Below are 10,417 nucleotides of genomic sequence, written 5' to 3'. Positions count from 1 at the left end.
GGAAAGCTGACGTTTCGGGCCTAGACCCTTCTTCAGAAATGAAGACCTTTCTAGTCCTAGACCTTTCTGAAGAAGGGTTTAGGCCTGAAATGTCAGCTTTCCTGCTCCTCTGATGCTGCTTGGCCTGCTGTGTTCATCCAGCTCTACACCTTGTTATCTCAGATTCTGCAGCGATTCAGCGAATAAATTCTTACTGTTTACACTGAAAGGATATCAAAGCTGTGACAATGCCGTATGCTGACCCCATTGCAAATGAGCCAGCAAAAATCCAAGCAAAGTTCCCAACTGATTTGAAGAAAGCAGCAGCATCAAATGTGTCTGGGTTGTCCTTCGGACTGTATATGGAGATGGAGCTGGTGAAAAGGGAAGAAAGAAGAAATTAAGAAATATTAGCACGGGTCAAACGATCAGACCAGTTTAAAAAGACTTACACATTCACACATTACTAAACGTTAGTGCACAGGTACAGAAATGGTGAATCAAAGTATGTCCTAATCTCACTGGAGTTCAAATGCACAGCTGGAGTGATGCCCGAGCTGACCAGTTGCTATGCAGGACATTAGCAGCAGTGTGTACAGTTTTGGACCTCACAGCTCTGTCAGGTTGTATTATTGACCCTTGGGAGAAACCGTGCAAATTCAGCAGAATTACTTGGCTTAAACTTAACCAAAGAATTCATGAGGGTGTTTTCAATACATTTTTAACTTGCACCACCTTGAGGTTAGAAGGCCAATAAAAACCAGGATCTGATAATCTGTCATAGAGAAATGATTTACTCTGGTGGCTGAATTCAGAATTGGAGGAGGGCCGCTCCAACAACAGTCAAGAAGCTTGACCACAATCCAGAACATTTGCAAGCACCGGCTCTACGAAGGTCTCCTTTCTAATTGAGCATACAGCACATCATTCTCCAGAGCAGTTTTAGAAATTCCTTCACCATTTTCCCGGAACATTCTCCCAATCCATATCTGGGTAATTGAAGCCCCACAATATCCTCAGTCTGCAGTTATCGTGTATCTATAATTCCCTGCAGATTTGTTCCTTTGTTGTCCTCTCACTATTAGGAGACCAAGAGAATAGCCTGAGTAGCATGAAATCCTTCTCTGTTGCTGAAGTCTAACAAAATAGACGCTGGCCTTTCCCTTCAGGGAAATACTCATTGCAACACTATAACGTTTGAGCTATAGGAAGAGGCTGAATAGGCTGGAGCTATTTTCCCTGGAGCGTCGGAGGCTGAAGGGTGACTTTATAGAGGTTTATAAAAGCATAAGGAGCATGGATAGGGTGAATAGACAAGATCTTTTCCTGAGGGTACAGGAGTCCAAAACTAGAGGGCATAGATTTAAGCTAAGAGGGGAAAGATTCAAAAAGGACCTGAGGGGCAACATTTTCATGCAGAGCGTGGTGTGTGTGTAGAATGAAGTGGTGGAGGCTGGTACAATTCCAACATTTAAAAGGCATCTGGATGGGTATATGAATAGGAAGGGTTTAGTGGGATATGGGCCAAATGCTGGCAAATGGGGCTAGATCAATTTACGATATCTGGTCGGCATTTTCCGGTTGGACCAAAGGGTCTGTTTCTGTGCTGTACAGCTCTATGGCTCTGTCGCTCTCATGTCTTCCCTAATCATCACAGCCTACACTTGTTTTTAAAATAATTTTTTGTATCTTTTCCGAACTCTTCATATTGTTGTATATGAAGTGCTGGTTCCCTCAAATGTTTAAGCCATGCTTTCACTATTGCCACGCTTCTTTTTTTCCTGTAGCTCAGCAATCTCTTCAGCACACTTTGTGCATTTATGTAGTCTGGGTTTTGCACTCCTTTTCAGTCTGCTCCTTTTATATATGGACCCTACATCCTTCTCTACGATTGTTCAACATTCCCACTTTATGTAAACTTTTCTTCTTTTCCACTTCCATATTTTGGTGCCTATCTCCTACCTACTGAGTTCAAACTCTCCCCGACCACATAATTAAATTACTTCGTGAGGAACATTTCTCGCAGTCCTGTTATGGTGCAAACATATCCCTTTTGAAAAGGTCCGCTATGTTCCAATGCTCCAGATATCTGATGCCTTCCCTCTTGCATCATGCCTTGAGCCAAGCATGGAGTTTGTCTTCTTATTTCCATGCTGGCGAGCACACGGCACTGGGTATTCCCACGTCTGTTTCTGTACATTCTTTTGCAAACATCAACCCAAGGGGTTTCATTGGATAGGAGAACACTTTCCCACTTTCCATTCAACAAGGTACTCCCTTATCAGGTATACCAAAGGCTACATGCACAATGCTCTGCCCTCTCCATTCCAACATATTCCTTAGCCACTAAGGCTGAAGAGTACCTGTCAAATCACCAGTGGAACTCCACACAAACCATCCTTGTAGACTTCCACCGAACCAAATCCCGATCACTGAAGCCCGGAATAAATCAGAAACATATCTATCACACTCTTCCTTCTATCACTGTCAGATTCCTCATTAAAAATTGCAAATAAACTCCAAGGTCACCTTCAAGTCAGAGAAGGGCAACTATAAATTGCACCAAGTTACCCAGCCCCCTCATTAATATTCCCTTCTCCTCAGAAAATCAGATGGAGATTTTCTGAAAGTAGAACAACAAACATTGAAACAAACACAGAGAATGCTGGAGAAACTCAGCCGTCATCTGTGGAGAGAGAAACAGAGTGAACGTTTCGAGTGCGAAATGACTCTTCTTTAGAGCTGGTTTGGGCTCCTAACCCTAACCCTGGTTTAGCTCTGAAGAATCATCATAATGGACTCAAAAAGTTAACTCTCTCTCTCTCTCTCCACAGATGCTGCCAGACCTCCAGCATTCTCTTTTTTTTTCAGATTTCCAGCATTTGCGTTATTTTGCCTTTAATAAAATTTGAGAACATTTTACCAAGATAGATCATTGCACAGACAGGATTAAGAAAGAACTGGACTTACTTGTGGACAGAATGGAGATTGAGGGACACTTTGAAAATGTACTTAGAAACCCGAAACGTTAGCTTTCCTGCTCCTCTGATGCTGCTTGGCCTGCTGTGTTCATCCAGCTCTGCACCTTGTTGTCTCTTTACTTAGAAAGTTTGATGTGGATTCTAACGATATAAGCATCTTTAGCCAAAGGGCTAATTTCTTACTCCCTAAAGCTTTACATTTGTAAACATGTTCTGATTTACATTTGACAACAGACTTGACTTGAAGTTGCATATAAACACAAACTACTGTCAGAGAATTATTAATGTGCCACCTCCTTTCCATTTGCAATAGAGCCACTGGGCAGTTACATCCCTAAATAGTTACAATGCAGAATATTAGTGCAATCCTGAAAACATTTACAGATAATGATTCAGCATAATGGTTGGCTATGGCCAAGTCTATCATCACTAGACCGTTGGTCCAGAGAACCAGATAAAGTTCTGTGGATCCCAAGTTCATACCGTACCATTACAGATGGTGGAAATTGAAAGAACCTGAAATCAAAAGTCTAATGATGACCATGGAGCCATTGACAGGAATAACCCATCTGTTTGACTTAATTCAGAAAATATTCCTCAACTGAAGGAAATTGCAGTCCTTACCTGATCTAATCTACACGTGACTCCAGACCCATAGCAACGTGGTTGACTCTTAACTATCATCTCGGCAATAAATGCTGGTCCCGGTTGAATGAATAAAAATCTCAAGATAAATATCAGGTTCCTTGCAACTGCTCAAGATAATATTTTGTTAAAAACACTACTCCATTACATCTGCAATCTGTGGACACTGGTCAGAAAGCCTGTAAGGCTCTGGATAATTTATAAACCCATATGTCTTTTGGATTTAAGTGCTCACAAGTCACCACTATCCCATTCATTAAAAGAGCTAATTTTCATCAAGTTTTATAGTTTACACATTGACTTCACTGGCAGGAGAGGTTTACAAGAGGAAAGAGCAACATGTAATATTTTATGATTCAAGTCTCCAGCAAATGACAGAGGAAATTAATCAAACTTTCATCACAGCAGCTGGGGAGGCTCTGGAAACATCCAGAATTGGAAAATGAGGTCCTGGTTTTAAACTCATCAATCAGGTGGGAGGTTGTGTGAACAGGTTTGAGCTCAACGCCAGTTTTACACCCTGCCTAATTAGATCATACAATCCCTACAGTGTGGAAAAAGGCCATTTGGTCCATCAGGTCCACACTGACCCTCTGAAGAGCATCCCACCCAGTTGCTCCTCCCTATTCTATCCCTATAACCCTGCATTTCCCTTGGCTAACCCACCTGGCCTACACATCCCTGGACACTTCCCCTTGGCTAATCGACCCTAACCTGTACATCTTTGGACTGTGGGAGGAAACCAGAGGACCTGGAGAAAATCCACGCAGACACGGGGAGAATGTGCAAACTTCACACAGAGAGTTGCCTGATGCTGGAATCGAACCCAGGTTGCTGACGCTGTGAGGTAGCGCTGCTAACCACTGAGCCACCGAGCCACCCCAAAGCAAACATCACAAGCTTGAAGTTGCCCAGCCACTTCGAGCTGACCACCTGGGATACATCACTAAGGAGTCTTGTAGCAGTGGGAATCAAATGCACAACTTGATAGAGATTGGAGCTTCAACTCCAGTGCCTTAGACCCCTCGGCTGTGCAATATTCCATGGGTATGCACCCTGAAGCCCCCCCTACTCTTGACAGGTTAAAATCAGGTTGCTGGGAGCAACAAGAAACTTTATTTCAAACTTTGCATCAATGATATATCAAACCAAGTAGACAAGGACAAGCATCCATCAGCTCCAGTTCCAAACCTGCATTGGTCAGATCCAGCCAATTATCTTTCCCCCTTCAAAGGTTTGGTTGACAGTGGGACATAATGGATCATTAATTTGAAAAATTACATCATTCAATTTCATGAACATAAATCCCAACTTTCATTTCATGAAGCTTCACAGTAAATTAAGATCAATAACAGAGACAGGGTGTGCGTAATTTTGACTTTGAGATAATAAATCAGGTGACATTTCCCAATTTTCATTTGCATTAGAGTCCAGCTCAAAAAATACAGCCAGAGTGAAGTGGAATGAACAGTCAACTCACTCCCTCTGTACATACTCAAGTAAAATGCACAGTCACCAAAGTCAGGGAATGCAACTGAAAACTTATTGGGAATTCCTAAACTCAGGATAAATAGTCTGATAGCCAGCTCGTTGAGTGCACAGAAAAGTTGCTCATAATCTGACTCTAGTACACAAGTTGGAACCCTGAATTGCAATAGAACAAACTTTTTAACAATTCAATCACAGTTTGTGGACATCACTGTCCGGGCTAGCGTTTATTGCCCATCTCTAATTACTTTGAATATGGTGATGGGGAGGCACCATCTTCAGTAGCAGAAGTCCTTAGGCCCCAGGTACACCACAATGCCCTTAGGGAGGGACTTCCAGGATTTTGATCCAGTGACAGTGAAGAAATTACGATATATTTCCAAGTCAGGATGGTGAGTGGCTTGGAGGGGAACTTGGAGAGGGTGGTGTTCCCATGTATCTGCTGCCCTTGTCCTTCCAGATGGAAGTGGTCGTGGGTTTGGAAGGTGCTGTCTGAGGATCTTTGGTGAATTTCTGCAGTGCATCTTGTAGATAGTACACACTGCTGTTACTGAGCGTCGGTGGTGAAGGGAGTGGATGCTTGTGGATGTGGGGCCAATCAAGCAGCTGCTTTGCCCTGGATGGTGTCAAGCTTCTTGAGTGTTGTTGGGGCTGCTCCCATCCAGGCAAGTGGGGGGGTATTCCATCACACTCCTGACTTGTGCCTTGTAGATGGCGGACAGGGTTTGAGGAGTCAGGAGGTGAGTTACTTGCTGCAGTATTCCTAGCTTCTGACATGCTCAAGTACTGAAAGTAGCAATAGCTTCTGATGGGTTGGCTTTCACCCATTTTAGTTTCTCAGTTGGTGGGTTTTGATGAGAGGAGACATGTGCTCTCTCCAAGAGGAACTGTGCGTCACCGAGATCCTGGCAAGAGTCTGGCAGCACCATGGTGTTGGGTGACTCCCACTGACACAGCAGCTAGACCAGACAGGAGGCAGAATTTGTTCAGCGAAGGGCCTGGAAGGAGGGAGCTATGAGGAGGGAATGAGGGGCAGTCACACCACAGGTGGCCCCCTCTAAACGGTGAGAAACAATTGTATGGGAAAGTCAAAACATTCCAGTCAACTGCTTCAATAGAGAAGTCACATTTCCCTTTTCAAATTGATGCTAACTCCAATAAACAATTAACCAGAGCCAACACAGCCCTTGAGATAACACGGTGTAGAGCTGGATGAACACAGCAGGCCAAGCAGCATCAGAGGAGCAGGAAAGCTGACGTTTGGGTCCGGACCCTTCTTCAGAAATGAAGACCTTTCCAGTCCCAGACCTTTCTGAAGAAGGGTCTAGGCCTGAAACGTCAGCCTTCCTGCTCCTCTGATGCTGCTTGGCCTGCTGTGTTCATCCAGCTCTACACCTTGTTATCTCAGATTCTCTAGCATCGGCAGTTCCTACTATCTCCAACACAGCCCTTGTGCCTTTCACTGAGGCAACCATTTCCAATGTATACATCCATTGTCTTACGTACTAAATCATCTCACACGTAAAGGAACAGTCCAGTTCAGTGGAGCTGTTTCTTCTGTTTCTGAAGAAAATGCAGCCTTCATCCAAAAAAAAAACAAACCTTGATCTTTAGAATCCTAACCACATCTAGAGTCAGAGATCATTTCCATCTGAGGTGCAGGTCAAGGGATCTCACTTCCAGGTTTCTAAGATCATAAGATAACAAGATATCGGAGCAGAATCAGGCCATTTGGCCCATCGTGTCCATCCACCATTCAGTCATGGCCAATATGTTTCTCAACTCAATTCTCGTGCCTGCTCCCTGTAACCGTTGCCACCCCTTACTAATGAAGAACCTACCTATCTCTCTCTCAAGTACACTCAATGACTTGGCCTCCACAGCCCTCGGAGGCAATGAATTCCACAGATTTACCACCCTCTAGTTGAAGAAATTCTTCCTCATCTGAGTTCTGTAGGGTCATCCCTTCACACTGAGGCTGTGCCCTCAGCCCCAGTCTCACCTACTGGTGCAAACATCTTTTTCGCATCCACTCTGCCCAGGCCTCTCAGTACTCTAAGTTTTAATTAGATTCCCCTCAACTTTCTAAACGCCATCAAGTACAGACCCAGGGTCCTCAACTGCTCCTCCTAAGTCAAACAGAAATAATGATTCTCAAACCATCAACTGAGGGGAAAGCACGGAATACTAACCACCAGCTGAGCAAAGGAAACGGCAATAAAATACATTAGGTGACAACAGGAGGATTTGAATCCACATCTCTCAGTAACCTGAAGTCAGTGCCTTACATCAGTCAACGACACTAGCAGCTCTGTCAACTTCTTTTCTGCCTAAGAAACACTTCTGTAAAAATCATTGTGTTAACACAGACCCACCTTCCAAACCCACGACCACTTCCACCTCGAAGGACAAGGGCAGCAGATACATGGGAACATTACCCTCTCCAAGTTCCCCTCCAAGCCACTCACCATCCTGACTTGGAAATATATCGCCGTTCCTTCAGTGTCGCTGGGTCAAAATCCTGGAATTCCCTCCCTAATGGGACAACCCACAGCAGGAGGACTGCAGCGGTTCAAGAAGGCAGCTCACCATCACCTTCTCAAGGGGCAACTAGTGACGGGCAAGAAACGCTGGCCCAGCCAGCGATGCCCACATCACACGAATGAATAAAAAGAAAACAATCAGCACAGCAGGCCATCACTACTGCACTAATGGGATTGGGATCATTGCTTTTCCTGATGTCCTGACTATTGGTGTACCTGCGACAATTTCAAAGTTTGCAGGCGACAGCAAGCATCGAAGAACTGTAAACTGCGAGAAGGACAGTGTGAAACATGGACAAGTTGGCACAGCGGGCAGATAGGTTGCAGATGAGGCTCAATGCAGAGAAGTGTGAGGTGAGCACTTTGGTTGGAAGGACGTTGGAAGACAATATTAAATAATGGGTCTAAGGCCCAGGGGACAGAGGGACCTGGGTGTATGCTGTGTGCAGATCTTTGAACTTGGCATGTCAGGTAGAGACAGCAAATAATAAAGCATACAGTGTTCTCAGCTTTATTAAGGAGGGGACAAGGTCAGAAGTCACACGACACCAGGTGAGAGTCCAACAGGTTTATTCGAAATCACAAGCTTTTGGAACGTAGCCTCTTCATTAGGTGAAGTGAGAGAGAAGCACACAGGCACAGAATTTATAGGCAGAGAGATCAAAAGATCATACAAATGATGTGAGTGGAGCATGGAATGGCTGAATAATAAGTCTCTGCAGGCGATCAAAAGTGCTAGATGGTGTGAGTAAATTGTCAACAGTTGAATACCAAGTGAAGGGGATGATCCATAATCCAATTAAATGAGGCAGAGAGATAATTACAAGAAAATAAAAATAAGGTGGTGTTGGAGACAAACCAAATGGCTGAAATAACATGATAGGTACAAGAGTCGCATGCCAAGGATCTAACCAAATTAATTAAGGTACAGAGATCGCAACAAGTTATCAAGGTGATGGTGTTAAAACAGGACAGTAAGCAGGATTTTACAGATACAGAACAACATGGTGGGGCTACATATAGCGCGACATGAACCCAAGATCACAGTTGAGGCCGTCTTCCTCGGTATGGAACATGGCTATCAGACTCTGCAAGCAAACACTTCAGTTTTTTTTTGAAGCATATCATCTATGGAGCAATATTGATTTACATAAACAGCTGAGGCCCTTGAACAGTTCCTGATTAGTTTGTATTTTTCTTGATGAATTATTGGTGCTTTGCATTCTTACTCTTCAGGAGCTGTGTGACTGGGAACGAGGAGCTGGACAATTGAAGTTACCGAAATGCGATGTGCACCCACACAGCATCCTTAATACAAGGGAAAAAAGTCACAGAACCCCACTTGTAAAAGCAACAAGAGCTAGATTAGAGGAGCAGGAAGGCTGATGTTTCGGGCCTAGAACCTTCTTCAGAAATGGGGGAGGGGAAGGGGGTTCTGAAATAAATAGGGAGAGAGGGGGAGGTGGATAGAAGATGGATAGAGGAGAAGATAGGTGGAGAGGAGACAGACAGGTCAAAGAGGCGGGGATGGAGCCAGTAAAGATGAGAGTAGGTGGGGAGATAGGGAGGAGATAGGTCAGTCCGGGGAGGATGGACAGGTCAAGGGGGCGGGATGAGGTTAGTAGATTGGAGATGGGGGTGGGGTTTGAGGTGGGAGGAGTGGATAGGTGTGAGAAAAGACGGACAGGTTAGGGATGCAGGGACAAGCTGGGCTGGTTTTGGGATGCGGTAGGGGGTGGGGAGATTTTGAAGCTTGTGAAGTCCACATTGATACCATTGGGCTGCAGGGTTCCCAAGCAAAATGTGAGGTGCTGTTCCTGCAACCTTCGGGTGGGAGTCTTCAGGAGTTTTATTACAGTTCTAACTGTGATCATCTGTTGGTCCAGCTTTGGGTTTGACAACTGATGTATTTCAGAGGATGAGGGACAAAGTGAGGTGAACTATTGAGGATTGCACAAGAAAGCTGTTGGCTTGCCTTCCATTATTTTACAGCATAAAAACCAGGAACAACGGAAGACCGTATCTGTACACAACAATGAACACAGCAGGTGACCCACAAGGATATAATTTCTCTTTAGTTTCCTGCCCACAGACAGTTGCTCTGTAAAATGGCAGGGTTGTGACATGGATGGACAGATGCATGGAGGGGACAGCACAAATCAGATGTAATGGGATCTAATGAGAATAAGCTGACAACCTGGATGTTATAACATCTCTGATGCTTGCCTATATCCTTCCTTTCTTAAAACGAGCCGAGTTTTAAGTGCCTTGGAACCTGCCTGCCAGACATTTTACACAACTCCAGCTCTTTGATGAGATACAAGATTGAAGTTGTACACATACAGAAATCTTGATAACAATAAGAGGAAAGCATCCAATTACAGGGCACAGTGCTGGGAAATGAGGACAGGAAAGCAAAGCTAAGTGTCTAGCCACTGAATGTCAACAGATACATGGTGTTATGTCAAACATTGTGCATGTGGACCCTTTTGTATGTAGACTGAACAGAAGGAACAGCTTTCAAGAATATTATGGTATTCATTTTTTTTTACTAGTTTAGTCTCATTGAATGGCAAAATGAAATATCATAGAATCCCTAGAGTGTGAAAGCAGGCCATTCAGCCCATCAAGTCCACACCGACCCTCCAAAGACAATCCCACACAGCCCCACCCTATCCCTACAGCCCTGAATTTCCCATGGCTAACCCACGTAGCCTGCACACTATGGGTAATGTGTTATGGCCAATCCACCTACCCTGCACATCTTTGGACTGCGGGAGG

General features: G+C 44.4%; 1 protein-coding gene across 1 annotated transcript in view; it reads right to left on the bottom strand.

The window, feature by feature from the left end:
- Window positions 1–10,417, bottom strand: part of LOC125484701 (sodium/hydrogen exchanger 9-like) — a 54,460-nt gene that overhangs the window by 16,235 nt on the left and 27,808 nt on the right. Inside the window, exon 3 of the mRNA XM_048604492.1 lies at window positions 215–353. Within this exon, the coding sequence (XP_048460449.1) occupies window positions 215–353 (139 nt within the window). The remainder of the gene's footprint in view (window positions 1–214; window positions 354–10,417) is intronic.

Source organism: Rhincodon typus, chromosome 13 (genome assembly GCF_021869965.1).
Source record: "Rhincodon typus isolate 14 chromosome 13, sRhiTyp1.1, whole genome shotgun sequence".
In the NCBI taxonomy this organism is placed as follows: Eukaryota; Metazoa; Chordata; class Chondrichthyes; order Orectolobiformes; family Rhincodontidae; genus Rhincodon; species Rhincodon typus.
This window is presented reverse-complemented; position numbering and strand designations above follow the sequence as displayed.